The following is a 21,411-nucleotide window of genomic DNA, read 5'->3' as shown; positions in this document are numbered from 1 at the left end:
GGTCCTGGGGGGCGGGGGTTGTGTCTAGAGAACCAATCAGAGAGGCTTCCAGCCAGGCTTCCTGTGTCTAGAGAACCTATCAGAGAGGCTTCCTGTGTCTAGAGAACCTATCAGCGAGGCTTCCTGTTTGTGCTCATAACATCACAGGATATCGTGCTCTTACATCAGGAGATATTTTGTAACAGCGGGCCGTTGTTCCTGGTTATACAGTCATCCTGGGTATTTGGGATCATTATCTAGAAAGGGACTGGAGGGGTTGGGGGTGAAGGAATGGTGACAGGAAAGGGGTCTCCAGAGTCCAGATCTCTCCTCTCTCTCCCTCTAGGCTGATTGGATGTGTAGAAGCCTTATTCAACACATGATTTGCTTAATTGGCTGTTCCTGACCCCTTTTGTCACTCAGAGGGAGCCAGGGGTTTAACCAGGCCCGTAAAGTCAGCTGGACCGCTGCCCTGCAGCCACGTCTTGAGCACACACACACACGCGCGCACACACACACACACACACACACACACACACACACACACACACACACACACACACACACACACACACACGCCTAGCTCTGGAGCCGTACTCAGCTAGTTCTGTAGCTGGACGTGGGGAGTGTTGCGAAGGGAAAAGTCCCCAGTGGGATATCAAAGTAGTGGATAAGTACAGATGTGGATCGACCCCACGTTTTCTCTGCCATCTCAAAATCCCCTGCCATTTCCTGAAAGACTCCACAGCGACTCAGCAGAGGAGGGATTTATATTTTTTTTAGAGGGACATGACTTGTGACTGTTTGATGATGCAGCTGGTCCTCTGTGCCTTAAGAGAAGGACGAGAGACCTGGGAATCCTGGCAACGACGTAACGTGCACTTCTCATCTTCTCATGTCCACTACGCCTGGTAACCCAATCTGCTCCTTGAGGCTTTGCACGTTGAGACGGAACCGAGCGCCAGGACATCTCCCAGGCTCTCGCTCTCTCTCTCTCTCTCTCTCTCTCTCTCTCTCTCTCTCTCTTCTCTCCCCTCCCTCCCTCTTTCTCTCTCTCTCTCTCTCTCTCTCTCTCCCCCTCTCTCTTCCTCTCCCCATCACCCCCTCTCTCTCTCTCTCTCTCTCTCCACGTCGGGCGGCCAACTATGACAGCATGCCTGTTGTGGACTCACCCAGGGTCAACTCACAGTGGAGAGAAGCACCTTCGTGAGGCGATAGGAGGTGGAGGGAAGGGGAGGAGAAGGGGGGCTGGACCCACGGCCATGTGTGTCACTGTGTGTGAGCGTCCGTGTGTGTGAGTGAGTGTCCATCCGTGCAGTCCGTCCGTCCGTCTGTTGTCTGTCCGTGCCAATATTTCCTCACATCCTGCTCTGGACGTGTCCAAGGAGGCAGCAGCAGCCAATTAAAATCTCTCGTTGCCTCGCTGAGGTAATTTGGAAGTGTTTACAGAGGGCAAGCTCGGATCAGTGCGTGTGCACTGTGGGATAGTTGTCCAGGGGGATGGAGGGGGGGTGGGGGGGGGCTGAGCAATCAGCAAATAACCTCTTCAACTGGTTCTACCCTGAAAGCCTTGTGTATGGCTGTATGTAATGCAACCAAGGCTTCTATCAAATGAGCCATGCTAACAGGCTAACAGAATAACATGCTAATAATGTCTATTTCCCCATTCAGCTAACAGGCTAACAGAATAACATGCTAATAATGTCTATTTCCCCATTCAGCTAACAGGCTAACAGAATAACATGCTAATAATGTCTATTTCCCCATTCAGCTAACAGGCTAACAGAATAACATGCTAATAATGTCTATTTCCCCATTCAGCTAACAGGCTAACAGAATAACATGGTAATAATGTCTGTTTCCCCCATTCAGCTAACAGACTAACAGAATAACATGCTAATAATGTCTATTTCCCAAATGGCACCCTATTCCCTACATAGTGCACTACGTTTGACCAGAGGTCTATGGGTAATTAGTGCACTATTAAATGGAAAAGGGAGTCATTTGATACGCAAATGATGATTCTGGTGAAAGCTGACAACTCCACTCGCAGGCTGGCAGCCAAACTAAACTAATTCAATCTCTCACTTGGTGGCTCTGAGAAGGATAGAGAGAATCAGTGAATGTTTTGGACAGAGAAAGGACACCTCTCTCATGATTCTACACTATTATGAAGGGCCAAACAGGCATCTCATTGGAAGTAGTGGCTGAGGGTAGTGGAGGGGGTTGGGGGTGTGTGTGGGGGGTCGAGGGGATGGTGTCCAGTTTTGAGTAGGAATGTCAAGGACAAGGCCACCCACGATATGACGGGGTGAAGGAAGGTGGCGACGGGATGGAAACAAGATGCAGGAAATGTAAACAGGAGGAGAGGAGTGTTTGTTTGTCTGACGGCTCAGATTTAAACACACACACACACACACACACACACACAGACACACACACACACAGAGACACACACACACACACACACACACACACACACACACACACACACACACACACACACACACACAGGGCACTGCCAGACTCGTATTTGTCAGAGGCTTCTCTTTCACACAGGAAGTAAACAATACCTTCTGTTGAACAGAACGGCCGCTCACATGAAATATGGACAACACTTCTCATCCTGACATACCAAATGGCACCCTATGTAGTGTGTCCGAGTGGTCCAACCTAGTGCACTAGAGAATAGGGTGCTAGTGAAAACAGGCCATGGTCCTGACATGCCGGTCACACTACTAGCTACATTCTCTCATCGTATCAGTTTGTAAAACCAGCCTCCCTGGAATTCACCACATTCATCACTTTCTGAATTGAGAAAACAAACATTTTGAGGCATATTTGGAGTGAAAAGCCGATACAGAATATGAACATGGAGTAATCTGAATATGGGAATGTGAGGTCATAAGCACGCACACACACCCACCCACCCACCCACCCACCCACCCACCCACCCACACACACACACACACACACACACACACACACACACACACACACACACACACACACACACACACACACACACACACACACACACCCGCCCACCCGCCCACCCGCCCACCCAGACCAGTGTACTCACAGAGACCGTAGGGAAGTCAGTCCCTGGAATGTGTCAGCTTGCAGCTCTTCAATTTCATTGTGGTGCAGATCACTATAAAATACAACAACAACAACAACAACAACACAGTTTTTATTGTAAAGCCACGGCTCATATCGTTTTATACGGCTTCTGCGGTTGCCAAGACACTCACATTTTCTGAATCTTCTCACATCCTCTGAAGCTGGGCAGAGACTGGATCATGTTGTAGGACAGATCTCTGTGTGAGGAGGGGACAGAAAGGAGATCCAATGTAACCTCCACTACCCTTATACTGGACGACTATGTCTTTTCAAATAGGTCACTTTTATTAATCTGATTTAAACACGGGGAAATGTGGAGCGAGGGCATGATGCTCTTTGGGAGGCGATGCCAGGTTATTGTGAAGCAGTGTTTGATAAACTAGGCCAGGTAGCCTAGTGGTTAGAGGCAGGTAGCCTAGTGGTTAGAGGCAGGGTAGCCTAGTGGTTAGAGGCAGGTGGCCTAGTGGTTAGAGGCAGGTAGCCTAGTGGTTAGAGACAGGTAGCCTAGTGGTTAGAGACAGGTAGCCTAGTGGTTAGAGGCAGGTAGCCTAGTGGTTAGAGGCAGGTGGCCTAGTGGTTAGAGGCAGGTAGCCTAGTGGTTAGAGGCAGGTAGCCTAGTGGTTAGAGGCAGGTAGCCTAGTGGTTAGAGGCAGGTAGCCTAGTGGTTAGAGGCAGGGTAGCCTAGTGGTTAGAGGCAGGTAGCCTACTGGTTAGAGGCAGGTAGCCTAGTGGTTAGAGGCAGGTGGCCTAGTGGTTAGAGACAGGTAGCCTAGTGGTTAGAGGCAGGTGGCCTAGTGGTTAGAGGCAGGTAGCCTAGTGGTTAGAGACAGGTAGCCTAGTGGTTAGAGACAGGTAGCCTAGTGGTTAGAGGCAGGTAGCCTAGTGGTTAGAGGCAGGTGGCCTAGTGGTTAGAGGCAGGTAGCCTAGTGGTTAGAGGCAGGTAGCCTAGTGGTTAGAGGCAGGTAGCCTAGTGGTTAGAGGCAGGTGGCCTAGTGGTTAGAGGCAGGTAGCCTAGTGGTTAGAGGCAGGTAGCCTAGTGGTTAGAGGCAGGTAGCCTACTGGTTAGAGGCAGGTAGCCTAGTGGTTAGAGGCAGGTGGCCTAGTGGTTAGAGGCAGGTAGCCTGACAAGGTAAAAATCTGTCCTTCTACCCCTGAACAAGGCAGTTAACTCACTGTTCCCCGGTAGGCCGTCATTGTAAAATAATAATTTGTTCTTAACTGTCTTGCCTGGTTAAAATAAGAATTTTTATGATTGATTGATGAAAAATAGGAACTCACAGCACTAGCAGGTTGGGTAGCTGGTCACACACAGTGGTGGGTAGGGATGTGATGCGAGCTCCGGTGATGGTCCTACACAGAGTTCAAAGGTCACATGACATTGTCCCTGGATCTGTGTAAAAGCCTTGTGAATAGATTCATTCACTGTACGTGCAGGACATTCCCCAGGGCAGTTGGTTTATATGTATTATAAATGTCCTGATATGTGCCTTGGTATATAATCACACTAGTAGAACTAAGAAACACTTATTCATTCAAAAACCCAACACCAACACTATGAAAACCAACACGTCTCAACGTAAATGACAACTCCGCACAGAACGTCAACATTTGGATAAAATAATAATCATTAATGATTTAAAAAAAAAAAACACTTGTATTTTGGGGGCTTTAGGTTTCAATCCCGGGAAGACCAGCAGGTTACATGCTGGTTAAGACAACACATGAGCTGGGAGTCAGGCAGGTTAGAACAGCAAACAGTACATTTTCAAATAGGAACAATTCCATTAAATGATTTGGTTGTGTAGCAGGTCACACACACAGTGGTGGGTCGTGACATGATTGGTGGCAAAACCAGGGCACATTTATTAGTATTTGTGAGCTCTTAACCTCTTAGAGCTCTAGGGGCGCTATTTCATTTTTGGATAAAAAACGTTCCCGTTTTAAGCGCGATATTTTGTCACGAAAAGATGCTCGACTATGCATATTCTTGACAGTTTTGGAAAGAAAACACTCTGAAGTTTCAGAATCTGCAAAGATTTTGTCTGTAAGTGCCCCAGAACTCATTCTACAGGCGAAACCAAGATGATGCATCACCCAGGAATTAGCAGAATTTCTGAAGCTCTGTTTTCCATTCTCTCCTTATATGGCTGTGATTGCGCAAGGAATGAGCCTACACTTTCTGTCGTTCGCCCAAGGTCTTAGCAGCATTGTGACGTATTTGTAGGCATATCATTGGAAGATTGGCCATAAGAGACTACATTTTCCAGAGGTCCGCCCGGTGTCCTTTGTCTAAATTTGTGCGTAATCTTCAGGTGCAGGCATTTTCTCCTGGGATTCAGGAGAGAAAGCATGTTTCCAAGAACGATGTATCAATGAAGAGATATGTGAAAAACACCTTGAGGATTGATTCTAAACAACGTTTGCCATGTTTTCAGTCGATATTATGGAGTTAATTTGGAAAAAAGTTTGCGTTTTGAGGACTGAATTTATGGATTTTTTTTGGTAGCCAAATGTGATGTATAAAACGGAGCTATTTCTAATACACAAGGAATCTTTTTGGAAAAACTGAGCATCTGCTATCTAACTGAGAGTATCCTCATTGAAAACATCAGAAGTTCTTCAAAGGTAAATGATTTTATTTGAAGGCTTTTATGTTTTTGTTAATGTTGCGTGCTGGATGCTAACGCTAATGCTAACGCTAAATGCTAACGCGAAATGCTAACTCTAGCTAGCTACTTTTACACAAATGATTGTTTTCCTATGGTTGAGAAGCATATTTTGAAAATCTGAGATGACAGTGTTGTTTACAAAAGGCTAAGCTTGAGAGATGGCATATTTATTTCATTTCATTTGCGATTTTCATAAATAGTTAACGTTGTGTTATGCTAATGAGCTTGCTGATAGATTTACACAATCCTGGATACAGGGGTTTTTTCATAGCTAAACGTGACGCAGAAAACGGAGCGATTTGTCCTAAACAAATAATCTTTCAGGAAAAACTGAACATTTGCTATCTGAGAGTCTCCTCATTGAAAACATCTGAAGTTCTTCAAAGGTAAATGATTTTTTTGAATGCTTTTCTGTTTTTTTGTGTAAATGTTGCCAGCTGAATGCTAATGCTAAATGCTACGTTAGCCATCAATACTGTTACACAAATGCTTGTTTTGCAATGGTTGAGAAGCATATTTTGAAAATCTGAGATGACAGTGTTGTTAACAAAAGGCTAAGCTTGAGAGCTAGCATATTTATTTCATTTCATTTGCGATTTTCATGAATAGTTAACGTTGCGTTATGGTAATGAGCTTGAGTCTGTATTCACGAACCCGGATCCGGGATGGGGAGATCAGAAAGGTTAAACTCGTTTTCTGTGGGAAAATATTTACCTGACATTGGGTTAGAACAGTAAAGAAGGGTCTGGGTGTGAACGGTTGGGTGTTAAGCATTGGGTCTGAATGGTTGGGTGTTAGCATTGGGTCTGAATGGTTGAGTGTTAGCATTGGGTCTGAATAGTTGGGTGTTAGCATTGGGTCTGAATGGTTGGGTGTTAGCATTGGGTCTGAATGGTTGAGTGTTAGCATTGGGTCTGAATAGTTGGGTGTTAGCATTGGGTCTGAATGGTTGGGTGTTAGCATTGGGTCTGAATGGTTGGGTGTTAGCATTGGGTCTGAATGGTTGAGTGTTAGCATTGGGTCTGAATGGTTGGGTGTTAGCATTGGGTCTGAATGGTTGGATGTTAAGCATTGGGTCTGAATGGTTGGGTGTTAGCATCGGGTCTGAATGGTTGGGTGTTACCATTGGATCTGAATGGTTGGATGCTAGCATTGGGTCTGTATGGTTTGGTTTTAGCATTAGGTCTGAATGGTTGGATGCTAGCATTGGGTCTGTATGGTTTGGTTTTAGCATTAGGTCTGAATGGTTGGATGCTAGCATTGGGTTTGAATGGTTGGGTGTTAGCATTAGGTCTAAATGGTTGGATGAAGCATTGCTCGCTGCACTTACAGACTCTCAAGACTCTTGGTGCCAGTGAGGTCCGGGAACTCTGTGATTTCTGCTGCACCATTCAGAGATCTGGATACCAAGGACAAGAGAGAGAAAGAGAGAGAGGGAGGGGAAAGAGAGAGAGAGAGAGAGAGAGAGAGAGAGAGAGAGAGAGAGAGAGAGAGAGAGAGAGAGAGAGAGAGAGAGAGAGAGAGAGAGAGAGAGAGAGAGAGAGAGAGAGAGAGAGAGAGAGAGAGAGAGAGAGAGAGAGAGAGAGAGAGAGAGAGAGAGAGAGAGAGAGAGAGAGAGAGAGAGAGAGGGAGAGATTAGAAAATGAGAGAGAGAGAGGGTTGGGGACAGAGAGAGAGAGAGAGAGAGAGAGAGAGAGAGAGAGGGGGGAGTGGGGGACAGAGAGAGAGAGAGAGAGAGAGAGAGAGAGAGAGAGAGAGAGAGAGAGAGAGAGAGAGAGAGAGAGAGAGAGAGAGAGAGAGAGAGAGAGAGAGAGAGAGAGAGAGAGAGAGAGAGAGAGAGAGAGAGAGAGAGAGAGAGAGAGAGGAGAGAGAGAGAGAGAGAGAGAGAGAGAGAGAGAGAGAGAGAGAGAGAGAGAGAGAGAGAGAGAGAGAGAGAGAGAGAGAGTGAGTGAGTGAGTAGGGGACAAAGAGAGAAAGGGGGTCAGAAAGAGAGAGAGAGATGAAGAGGGACAGATGCATTAGAAAAGGAGAGAGAGCAGACCTTTCCATGATACTAGTCTGAAGTGTACAGAGTTCATGTATATATCATAGATATATTCTTGCTTCCCGGCAAGAATTCACCCATTTCACTTCACTTCATATAACCTTTATTCAAACATACAAATTGTTTTTCATTTTTATATCAAACTAAAGTTAGTGTTTGACTGTTTGACTTACAGTGTCCGCAGCTCAGGGAGGTGCTGGAAGGCCGACTGGCCAACAAACTGGATGGGGTTGTCGTAGAAGAATCTGTTTGAAGACAGAACACGGTGTAAACCCAGGCAACGGGCCAGACAGACACAGTTCACATTGTAGCACGTCTGTCCTCTCCGCTCTGTTCTGCTCTGTTCTGTCCAGACGGACAGACAGACAGGACTAGGAGAGAGACAGGACTAGGGGAGAGACAGGACTAGGAGAGAGACAGGACTAGGAGAGAAACAGGACTAGGAGAGAGACAGGACTAGGAGAGAGACAGGACTAGGGGAGAGACAGGACTAGGAGAGAGACAGGACTAGGAGAGAAACAGGACTAGGAGAGAGACAGGACTAGGAGAGAGACAGGACTAGGAGAGAGACAGGACTAGGAGAGAGACAGGACTAGGTGAGGGACAGGACTAGGTGAGGGACAGGTCTATAGGGAGGGCTAGGTGAGGGACAGGTCTATAGGGAGGGCTAGGTGAGGACAGGTCTATAGGGAGGGCTAGGTGAGGGACAGGTCTATAGGGAGGACTAGGTGAGGGACAGGACTAGGTGAGGGACAGGTCTATAGGGAGGGCTAGGTGAGGGACAGGTCTATAGGGAGGGCTAGGTGAGGGACTGGTCTAGGAGAGAGACAGGACTAGGTGAGGGACAGGTCTATAGGGAGGGCTAGGTGATGAGGTGAGAAATGTTTCAATGGCCAAATTATCCGTTCCATATTTATCCAATCTAGTGGTGAAATAGTTTTGGCTCTGCTCTGCCCGGGCCGGGCTATATCCATGTTGTTAACTCTGGGCTGGGAAGGGAGGAAGGATGGAAGGATGGAGGGAGGGAGGGAGGATCAGGAGAGATAGATCTTTCTGTGCTCAACAGGTATTTGGGAGAGGGAAAGAGAGAGGGGGAGAGAAAGAGAGAGGGGGAGAGAGAAAGAGAGAGGGAGAGAGAAAGAGAGAGGGAGAGAGAAAGAGAGAGGGGGAGAGAAAGAGAGAGGGGGAGAGAAAGAGGGGGAGAGAGAGAGAGAGGGAGAGAGAAAGAGATAGGGGAGAGAAAGAGAGAGGGAGAGAGAAAGAGAGGGGGAGAGAAAGAGAGAAAAAGAGAGAAAACGAGAGAGAAAGAGAGAGAGAGAAAGAGAGGAGAGAAAAGAGAGAGGGATAGAGAAAGAGAGAAAGAAATAAAGAAATAAAGAGAGGGAGGGAGGGAGAGAGAGAGAGATCAATTCAAGGATCAGGGTGAAGCTATTTTGGCTGGCCAACTATGCAGATATCTCCGCCCAGACACACTTTGTTCTGTTCTGTTCTCCGAGCTGAGACGCTGAGACGCTGAGACACATGAAGGAGTTTCACGCCAAACCAACAATAAGCACAAACAGAACTATCTTTATTTTTATAAACCTCACAGCATTAAGAACATACACTATATATACAAAAGTATGCGGAGACCCCTTCCAATTAGTGGATTCGGTTATAATCAGCCACACCCATTGCTGACAGGTGTATCAAATCAAGCACACTGCCATGCAATCTCCATAGACAAATATTGACAGTAGAATGGCCTTACTGAAGAGCTCAGTGACTTTCAACATGGCTCCGTCATAGGATGCCACCTTTCCAACATGTCAGTTCGTCAAATTTCTGCCCTGCTAGGAGCTTGTCCCAGTCACCTGTAAGGGCTGTTATTGTGAAGTGGAAATGTTTAGGAGAAACGGCTCAGGCGCGAAGTGGTAGGCCACACAAACACAGAACGGGACCGCCGAGTGCTGAAGCACGTAACCGAGTTCTAAACTGCCCCTGGAAGCAACGTCAGCACAATAACTGTTTGTCGGGAGCTTCATGAAATGGGATTCCATGGCCGAGCAGCCACACACAAGCATAAGATCACCATTCTCAATGCCAAGCGTCAACTGGAGTGGTGTAAAGCTCGCCGTCATTGGAATCAGTGGAAATGTGTTCTCTGCTTCACCATCTGGCAGTCCGACGGACCAATCTGAGTTTGGCAGATGCCACGAGAAAGCTACCTGCCCCAATACATAGAGCCAACGGTAAAGTTTGGTGGAGGAGGAATAATGGCCTGGGGCTGTTTTTCATGGTTCGGGCTAGGCCCCTTAGTTCCAGTGACGTGAAATCTTACCGCTGCAGCATACAATGACATTCTAGACAATTCTGTGCTTCCAACTTTGTGGCAACAGTTCGGGGGAAGGCCCTTTCCTGTTTCAGTATGACAATGCCCCCGTGCACAAAGCGAGGTCCATACAGAAATGGTTTATTGAGATCGGTGTGGAAGAACTTAACTGGTCTGCACAGAGCCCTGACCTCAACCCCATCGACCACCTTTAGGATGAATTGGAACGCTAACTGCAAGCCAGGTCTAATCGCCCAATCACAGTGCCCGACCTCACTAATGCTCTTGTTGGCTGAATGGAAGTAAGTCCTCACAGCAATGTTCCAACAACTAGTGGAAACTCTTCCCAGAGGAGTGGAGGCTGTTATCACAGCAAAGAGAGGGCACCAACTCCATATTAATGGCCATGAGTTTGAAATGAGACGAACAGGTGTCCACATACTTTTGGTAATGTGGTGTAGTTTGATGAAGAGAGAAAAAAGGCCCTGTCATGTGACGGAAATTATGATAGTTTGTATTCACATCGTATAACGAAATATAAGCTGTAACAGGCATTTCTCTACGGCCGCAATAACATCTGCTCAATATGTGACCAATAACATCTGCTGAATATGTGTATGTGACCAATAACATCCGCTAACCATGTGTATGTGACCAATAACATCTGCTAAATATGTGTATGTGACCAATAACATCTACTAACCATGTGTATGTGACCAATAACATCCGCTAACCATGTGTATGTGACCAATAACATCTGCTGAATATGTGTATGTGACCAATAACATCTACTAACCATGTGTATGTGACCAATAACATCTGCTAACCATGTGTATGTGACCAATAACATCTGCTAACCATGTGTATGTGACCAATAACATCTGCTAACCATGTGTATGTGACCAATAACATCTGCTAACCAGGTGTATGTGACCAATAACATCTGCTAACCATGTGCATGTGATCAATAACATCTGCTAAATATGTGTATGTGACCAATAACATCTGCTAAATATGTGTATGTGACCAATAACATCTGCTAACCATGTGTATGTGACCAATAACATCTGCTAACCAGGTGTATGTGACCAATAACATCTGCTAACCATGTGCATGTGACCAATAACATCTGCTAAATATGTATATGTGACCAATAACATCTGCTAAATATGTATATGTGACCAATAACATCTGCTAAATATGTGTATGTGACCAATAACATCTGCTAACCAGGTGCATGTGACCAATAACATCTGCTGACCATGTGTATGTGACCAATAACATCTGCTAACCATGTGTATGTGACCAATAACATCTGCTAACCATGTGTATGTGACCAATAACATCTGCTAACCATGTGTATGTGACCAATAACATCTGTTAACCATGTGTATGTGACCAATAACATCTGCTAACCATGTGTATGTGACCAATAACATCTGTTAACCATGTGTATGTGACCAATAACATCTGCTAACCATGTGTATGTGACCAATAACATCTGCTAACCATGTGTATGTGACCAATAACATCTGCTAACCATGTGTATGTGACCAATAACATCTGCTAACCATGTGTATGTGACCAATAACATATGCTAACCATGTGACCAATAACATCTGCTAACCATGTGTATGTGACCAATAACATCTGCTAACCATGTGTATGTGACCAACAACCTCTGCTAACCATGTGTATGTGACCAATAACATCTGCTAACCATGTGTATGTGACCAATAACATCTGCTAACCATGTGTATGTGACCAATAACATCTGTTAACCATGTGTATGTGACCAATAACATCTGCTAACCATGTGTATGTGACCAATAACATCTGTTAACCATGTGTATGTGACCAATAACATCTGCTAACCATGTGTATGTGACCAATAACATCTGCTAACCATGTGTATGTGACCAATAACATCTGCTAACCATGTGTATGTGACCAATAACATCTGCTAACCATGTGTATGTGACCAATAACATATGCTAACCATGTGACCAATAACATCTGCTAACCATGTGTATGTGACCAATAACATCTGCTAACCATGTGTATGTGACCAACAACCTCTGCTAACCATGTGTATGTGACCAATAACATCTGCTAACCATGTGTATGTGACCAATAACATCTGCTAACCATGTGTATGTGACCAATAACATCTGCTAACCATGTGTATGTGACCAATAACATCTGCTAACCATGTGTATGTGACCAATAACATCTGCTAACCATGTGTATGTGACCAATAACATCTGTTAACCATGTGTATGTGACCAATAACATCTGCTGACCATGTGTATGTGACCAATAACATCTGCTGACCATGTGTATGTGACCAATAACATCTGCTAACCATGTGTATGTGACCAATAACATCTGTTAACCACGTGTATGTGACCAATAACATCTGCTAACCATGTGTATGTGACCAATAACATCTGCTGACCATGTGTATGTGACCAATAACATCTGCTAACCATGTGCATGTGACCAATAACATCTGCTAACCATGTGTATGTGACCAATAACATCTGCTAACCATGTGTATGTGACCAATAACATCTGCTGACCATGTGTATGTGACCAATAACATCTGCTGACCATGTGTATGTGACCAATAACATCTGCTAACCATGTGTATGTGACCAATAACATATGCTAACCATGTGTATGTGACCAATAACATCTGCTGACCATGTGTATGTGACCAATAACATCTGCTGACCATGTGTATGTGACCAATAACATCTGCTAACCATGTGTATGTAACCAATAACATCTGCTAACCATGTGTATGTGACCAATAACATCTGCTAACCATGTGTATGTGACCAATAACATCTGCTAACCATGTGTATGTGACCAATAACATCTGCTAACCATGTGTATGTGACCAATAACATCTGCTAACCATGTGTATGTGACCAATAACATCTGCTAACCATGTGTATGTGACCAATAACATCTGCTAACCATGTGACCAATAACATCTGCTAACCATGTGTATGTGACCAATAACATCTGCTAACCATGTGTATGTGACCAACAACCTCTGCTAACCATGTGTATGTGACCAATAACATCTGCTAACCATGTGTATGTGACCAATAACATCTGCTAACCATGTGTATGTGACCAATAACATCTGTTAACCATGTGTATGTGACCAATAACATCTGCTAACCATGTGTATGTGACCAATAACATCTGTTAACCATGTGTATGTGACCAATAACATCTGCTAACCATGTGTATGTGACCAATAACATCTGCTAACCATGTGTATGTGACCAATAACATCTGCTAACCATGTGTATGTGACCAATAACATCTGCTAACCATGTGTATGTGACCAATAACATATGCTAACCATGTGACCAATAACATCTGCTAACCATGTGTATGTGACCAATAACATCTGCTAACCATGTGTATGTGACCAACAACCTCTGCTAACCATGTGTATGTGACCAATAACATCTGCTAACCATGTGTATGTGACCAATAACATCTGCTAACCATGTGTATGTGACCAATAACATCTGCTAACCATGTGTATGTGACCAATAACATCTGCTAACCATGTGTATGTGACCAATAACATCTGCTGACCATGTGTATGTGACCAATAACATCTGCTAACCATGTGCATGTGACCAATAACATCTGCTAACCATGTGTATGTGACCAATAACATATGCTAACCATGTGTATGTGACCAATAACATCTGCTGACCATGTGTATGTGACCAACAACATCTGCTAACCATGTGTATGTGACCAATAACATCTGCTAACCATGTGTATGTGACCAATAACATCTGTTAACCATGTGTATGTGACCAATAACATATGCTAACCATGTGACCAATAACATCTGCTAACCATGTGTATGTGACCAATAACATCTGCTAACCATGTGTATGTGACCAACAACCTCTGCTAACCATGTGTATGTGACCAATAACATCTGCTAACCATGTGTATGTGACCAATAACATCTGCTAACCATGTGTATGTGACCAATAACATCTGTTAACCATGTGTATGTGACCAATAACATCTGCTAACCATGTGTATGTGACCAATAACATCTGTTAACCATGTGTATGTGACCAATAACATCTGCTAACCATGTGTATGTGACCAATAACATCTGCTAACCATGTGTATGTGACCAATAACATCTGCTAACCATGTGTATGTGACCAATAACATCTGCTAACCATGTGTATGTGACCAATAACATATGCTAACCATGTGACCAATAACATCTGCTAACCATGTGTATGTGACCAATAACATCTGCTAACCATGTGTATGTGACCAACAACCTCTGCTAACCATGTGTATGTGACCAATAACATCTGCTAACCATGTGTATGTGACCAATAACATCTGCTAACCATGTGTATGTGACCAATAACATCTGCTAACCATGTGTATGTGACCAATAACATCTGCTAACCATGTGTATGTGACCAATAACATCTGCTGACCATGTGTATGTGACCAATAACATCTGCTAACCATGTGCATGTGACCAATAACATCTGCTAACCATGTGTATGTGACCAATAACATATGCTAACCATGTGTATGTGACCAATAACATCTGCTGACCATGTGTATGTGACCAATAACATCTGCTGACCATGTGTATGTGACCAATAACATCTGCTAACCATGTGTATGTGACCAATAACATATGCTAACCATGTGTATGTGACCAATAACATCTGCTGACCATGTGTATGTGACCAATAACATCTGCTGACCATGTGTATGTGACCAATAACATCTGCTAACCATGTGTATGTAACCAATAACATCTGCTAACCATGTGTATGTGACCAATAACATCTGCTAACCATGTGTATGTGACCAATAACATCTGCTAACCATGTGTATGTGACCAATAACATCTGCTAACCATGTGTATGTGACCAATAACATCTGCTAACCATGTGTATGTGACCAATAACATCTGCTAACCATGTGTATGTGACCAATAACATCTGCTAACCATGTGTATGTGACCAATAACATCTGCTAACCATGTGTATGTGACCAATAACATCTGCTAACCATGTGTATGTGACCAATAACATCTGCTAACCATGTGTATGTGACCAATAACATCTGCTGACCATGTGTATGTGACCAATAACATCTGCTAACCGTGTGTATGTGACCAATAACATCTGCTGACCATGTGTATGTGACCAATAACATCTGCTAACCATGTGTATGTGACCAATAACATCTGTTAACCATGTGTATGTGACCAATAACATCTGTTAACCATGTGTATGTGACCAATAACATCTGTTAACCATGTGTATGTGACCAATAACATCTGATAACCATGTGTATGTGACCAATAACATCTGATAACCATGTGTATGTGACCAATAACATCTGCTAACCATGTGTATGTGACCAACAACATCTGCTAACCATGTGTATGTGACCAATAACATCTGCTAACCATGTGTATGTGACCAATAACATCTGATAACCATGTGTATGTGACCAATAACATCTGCTAACCATGTGTATGTGACCAACAACATCTGCTAACCAGGTGTATGTGACCAATAACATCTGCTAACCATGTGTATGTGACCAATAACATATGCTAACCATGTGTATGTGACCAATAACATCTGCTAACCATGTGCATGTGACCAATAACATCTGCTAACCATGTGTATGTGACCAATAACATCTGCTAACCATGTGTATGTGACCAATAACATCTGTTAACCATGTGTATGTGACCAATAACATCTGCTAACCATGTGTATGTGACCAATAACATCTGCTAACCATGTGTATGTGACCAATAACATCTGCTAACCATGTGTATGTGACCAATAACATCTGCTAACCATGTGTATGTGACCAATAACATATGCTAACCATGTGACCAATAACATCTGCTAACCATGTGTATGTGACCAATAACATCTGCTAACCATGTGTATGTGACCAACAACCTCTGCTAACCATGTGTATGTGACCAATAACATCTGCTAACCATGTGTATGTGACCAATAACATCTGCTAACCATGTGTATGTGACCAATAACATCTGCTAACCATGTGTATGTGACCAATAACATCTGCTAACCATGTGTATGTGACCAATAACATCTGCTGACCATGTGTATGTGACCAATAACATCTGCTAACCATGTGCATGTGACCAATAACATCTGCTAACCATGTGTATGTGACCAATAACATATGCTAACCATGTGTATGTGACCAATAACATCTGCTGACCATGTGTATGTGACCAATAACATCTGCTGACCATGTGTATGTGACCAATAACATCTGCTAACCATGTGTATGTGACCAATAACATATGCTAACCATGTGTATGTGACCAATAACATCTGCTGACCATGTGTATGTGACCAATAACATCTGCTGACCATGTGTATGTGACCAATAACATCTGCTAACCATGTGTATGTAACCAATAACATCTGCTAACCATGTGTATGTGACCAATAACATCTGCTAACCATGTGTATGTGACCAATAACATCTGCTAACCATGTGTATGTGACCAATAACATCTGCTAACCATGTGTATGTGACCAATAACATCTGCTAACCATGTGTATGTGACCAATAACATCTGCTAACCATGTGTATGTGACCAATAACATCTGCTAACCATGTGTATGTGACCAATAACATCTGCTAACCATGTGTATGTGACCAATAACATCTGCTAACCATGTGTATGTGACCAATAACATCTGCTAACCATGTGTATGTGACCAATAACATCTGCTGACCATGTGTATGTGACCAATAACATCTGCTAACCGTGTGTATGTGACCAATAACATCTGCTGACCATGTGTATGTGACCAATAACATCTGCTAACCATGTGTATGTGACCAATAACATCTGCTAACCATGTGTATGTGACCAATAACATATGCTAACCATGTGACCAATAACATCTGCTAACCATGTGTATGTGACCAATAACATCTGCTAACCATGTGTATGTGACCAACAACCTCTGCTAACCATGTGTATGTGACCAATAACATCTGCTAACCATGTGTATGTGACCAATAACATCTGCTAACCATGTGTATGTGACCAATAACATCTGCTAACCATGTGTATGTGACCAATAACATCTGCTAACCATGTGTATGTGACCAATAACATCTGCTGACCATGTGTATGTGACCAATAACATCTGCTAACCATGTGCATGTGACCAATAACATCTGCTAACCATGTGTATGTGACCAATAACATATGCTAACCATGTGTATGTGACCAATAACATCTGCTGACCATGTGTATGTGACCAATAACATCTGCTGACCATGTGTATGTGACCAATAACATCTGCTAACCATGTGTATGTGACCAATAACATATGCTAACCATGTGTATGTGACCAATAACATCTGCTGACCATGTGTATGTGACCAATAACATCTGCTGACCATGTGTATGTGACCAATAACATCTGCTAACCATGTGTATGTAACCAATAACATCTGCTAACCATGTGTATGTGACCAATAACATCTGCTAACCATGTGTATGTGACCAATAACATCTGCTAACCATGTGTATGTGACCAATAACATCTGCTAACCATGTGTATGTGACCAATAACATCTGCTAACCATGTGTATGTGACCAATAACATCTGCTAACCATGTGTATGTGACCAAAAACATCTGCTAACCATGTGTATGTGACCAATAACATCTGCTAACCATGTGTATGTGACCAATAACATCTGCTAACCATGTGTATGTGACCAATAACATCTGCTAACCATGTGTATGTGACCAATAACATCTGCTGACCATGTGTATGTGACCAATAACATCTGCTAACCGTGTGTATGTGACCAATAACATCTGCTGACCATGTGTATGTGACCAATAACATCTGCTAACCATGTGTATGTGACCAATAACATCTGTTAACCATGTGTATGTGACCAATAACATCTGTTAACCATGTGTATGTGACCAATAACATCTGTTAACCATGTGTATGTGACCAATAACATCTGATAACCATGTGTATGTGACCAATAACATCTGATAACCATGTGTATGTGACCAATAACATCTGCTAACCATGTGTATGTGACCAACAACATCTGCTAACCATGTGTATGTGACCAATAACATCTGCTAACCATGTGTATGTGACCAATAACATCTGATAACCATGTGTATGTGACCAATAACATCTGCTAACCATGTGTATGTGACCAACAACATCTGCTAACCAGGTGTATGTGACCAATAACATCTGCTAACCATGTGTATGTGACCAATAACATATGCTAACCATGTGTATGTGACCAATAACATCTGCTAACCATGTGCATGTGACCAATAACATCTGCTAACCATGTGTATGTGACCAATAACATCTGCTAACCATGTGTATGTGACCAATAACATCTGTTAACCATGTGTATGTAACCAATAACATCTGCTAACCATGTGTATGTGACCAATAACATCTGCTAACCAGGTGTATGTGACCAATGAAAATGTGATTTGAACGGTTGATATATCACAATCAACGAATAAAACGGAGACAGTGAGTGGCGTTATGATGGAACATGTAGAATCTGTAATAGTCGATTCACGCAAAAAATGCAAAATGCTTTTCCGTTTGAGTTATATTAGGTTTTATTTTCATTTTAAATCGCATCGGAACTCGCTTGGTGAAACTGAAGTCAACGCATATTGTTTCGGAAGTTTAACATAATCACTCTAAAACAGCCCTTTTTACGTAAGTTTATGGGAAAATGACAGCGCCGTCAGAAGAGTTCTGGTTGAGGAAAGACCTCTGGATTGGTTCTCACAGGAGAGTAACGAAAACCCCTCGGGAACACCACAGCACAACAACATCTAAGGGCCTGGTACACACACACACACACATCCGCACACACACACACACACACACACACACACACACACACACACACACACACACACACACACACACACACACACACACACACACACACACACACACACACACACACACACACACACACACACACACACACACACACACACACACACAGACACACACACCCGCACACACACACACACACACACGCACGCACACACACACACCCGCACACACACACACACACACACACACACACACACACACACACACACACACACTGGGTTGTAGTGAAAGCGGGATCTCTTGGCGAAAGCAGCAGTCTGATTGGCGTCGTTAGTTATGTCGACCTACATTGTCAGAAGAGTGGAGTGTCCAGTGAAGGCCTGCTCGGGGATGGACTTGATGTTGTTGCTGTGGAAACCCCTGGAAGGTGAACATTACAACAGATGGTTGAAGGAGGTTACAGACCAGAGGGTGGACTGAGGACAGGACAAAGGTCAGAGGTCAGGGGTAAGGGGTCAGCGCAGCGTTAGCACAGCTGGCAGTAAAGACATATAGACATGCATACTCACAGCTCCTTCAGGGTGCTCAGGGCTCTGATTGCAATAGGGAACTCTTCCAGGTTGTTGTAGTTGAGATCTCTGTCAGGGGAAGGAGGGAGGGGGAGATACGGAGGGTGGGGGAGGTACGGAGGGAGAGGTACGGAGGGAGGGGGAGGTCCGGAGGGAGGGAGAGGTACGGAGGGAGAGGTACGGAGGGAGGGGGAGGTACGGAGGGAGGGGGAGGTACGGAGGGAGGGGGAGGTACGGAGGGAGGGAGAGGTACGGAGGGAGGGAGAGGTACGGAGGGAGGGAGAGGTACGGAGGGAGGGAGAGGTAGGGAGGGAGAGGTACGGAGGTAGGGAGGGAGGGAGAGGTACGGAGGGAGGGGGAGGTACGGAGGGAGGGGGAGGTACGGAGGGAGGGGGAGGTACGGAGGGAGGGAGAGGTACGGAGGGAGGGGGAGGTACGGAGGGAGGGAGAGGTACGGAGGGAGGGAGAGGTACGGAGGGGGAGGTACGGAGGGAGGGGAAGGTACGGAGGGAGGGAGAGGTAGGGAGGGAGCGGTACGGAGGGAAGGGGAGGTACGGAGGGAGGGAGAGGTACGGAGGGAGGGAGAGGTACGGAGGGGGGGTACGGAGGGGGGGGGGTATGGAGGGAGGGAGAGGTACGGAGGGAGGGAGACAAGTTGAGATGTGATTAGAGGGGGAGGTACGGAGGAAGGGAGAGGTACGGAGGGAGGGAGAGGTAGCGAGGGAGAGGTACGGAGGGAGGGAGAGGTACGGAGGGAGGGAGATGTACGGAGGGAGGGGGAGGTACGGAGGGAGGGGGAGGTACGGAGGGAGGGAGAGGTACGGAGGGGGAGGTACGGAGGGAGGGGGAGGTACGGAGGGAGGGAGAGGTAGGGAGGGAGAGGTACGGAGGGAGGGGGAGGTACGGAGGGAGGGAGAGGTACGGAGGGAGGGAGAGGTACGGAGGGGGGGGTACGGAGGGGGGGGGTATGGAGGGAGGGAGAGGTACGGAGGGAGGGAGACAAATTGAGATGTGATTAGAGTTCTTGCTGTGGTAATTTATAAGAATTAGACACATGATAACTGCTATGCCATTACAATTAATGTGTCTTTTTATTCAATGTCCATCCTATGAAAACATGGCCGGTTTCCCAGACCCATAATTATTCCTACTCCTGGACTAGCAAAGGATGCTCAGTCCAGCAATAGGCTTACTCTGTGTCTGGGACCCCGGAGGGTATCGTCAGTACTGCCTTATTGCACTGTTAGCTAGCTGTTGTCCTTGAGTTCATTATTTGTTTTATGGCCGTTCAGGTTGACATAAACAGTCCATAGAAATGTGCTGGCAGACAGACAGACAGGCAAACAGACCTGAACCACACAACTTCACAATGGCCCACTATTTGAAACCAAGACCCTCCAACTAAGCACACATCAACTAGGATCTAAGCCAGACACATGGGCCTTGGTTGCCCCCACAACCAATAGTGGACTGAAACAGAAACAACCAATAGTGGACTGAAACAGAAACACCCAATAGTGGACTGAAACAGAAACACCCAATAGTGGACTGAAACAGAAACAACCAATAGTGGGCTGAAACAGAAACAACCAATAGTGGACTAAAACAGAAACACCCAATAGTGGACTGAAACAGAAACACCCAATAGTGGACTGAAACAGAAACACCCAATAGTGGACTGAAACACCCAATAGTGGACTAAAACAGAAACACCCAATAGTGGACTGAAACAGAAACACCCAATAGTGGCCTCAAATAGA

General features: G+C 44.7%; 1 protein-coding gene across 1 annotated transcript in view; it reads right to left on the bottom strand.

The window, feature by feature from the left end:
- The window catches only part of LOC118942829 (leucine-rich repeat-containing G-protein coupled receptor 5A-like), a 184,363-nt gene that overhangs the window by 15,578 nt on the left and 147,374 nt on the right, over positions 1-21,411 (bottom strand). The window contains exons 7-13 of the mRNA XM_036956607.1: positions 19,652-19,720; positions 19,431-19,502; positions 7,989-8,060; positions 7,102-7,170; positions 4,381-4,452; positions 3,234-3,299; positions 3,062-3,133 (exon numbers count right to left, since the gene is read on the bottom strand). Of these exons, the coding sequence (XP_036812502.1) occupies positions 3,062-3,133; positions 3,234-3,299; positions 4,381-4,452; positions 7,102-7,170; positions 7,989-8,060; positions 19,431-19,502; positions 19,652-19,720 (492 nt within the window). The remainder of the gene's footprint in view (positions 1-3,061; positions 3,134-3,233; positions 3,300-4,380; positions 4,453-7,101; positions 7,171-7,988; positions 8,061-19,430; positions 19,503-19,651; positions 19,721-21,411) is intronic.

The sequence above is a fragment of the Oncorhynchus mykiss genome, chromosome 21 (assembly GCF_013265735.2).
Source record: "Oncorhynchus mykiss isolate Arlee chromosome 21, USDA_OmykA_1.1, whole genome shotgun sequence".
In the NCBI taxonomy this organism is placed as follows: domain Eukaryota; kingdom Metazoa; phylum Chordata; class Actinopteri; order Salmoniformes; family Salmonidae; genus Oncorhynchus; species Oncorhynchus mykiss.
Note: the sequence above shows the minus strand (reverse complement) of the source record. Positions and strands in the feature narration are given on the sequence as shown.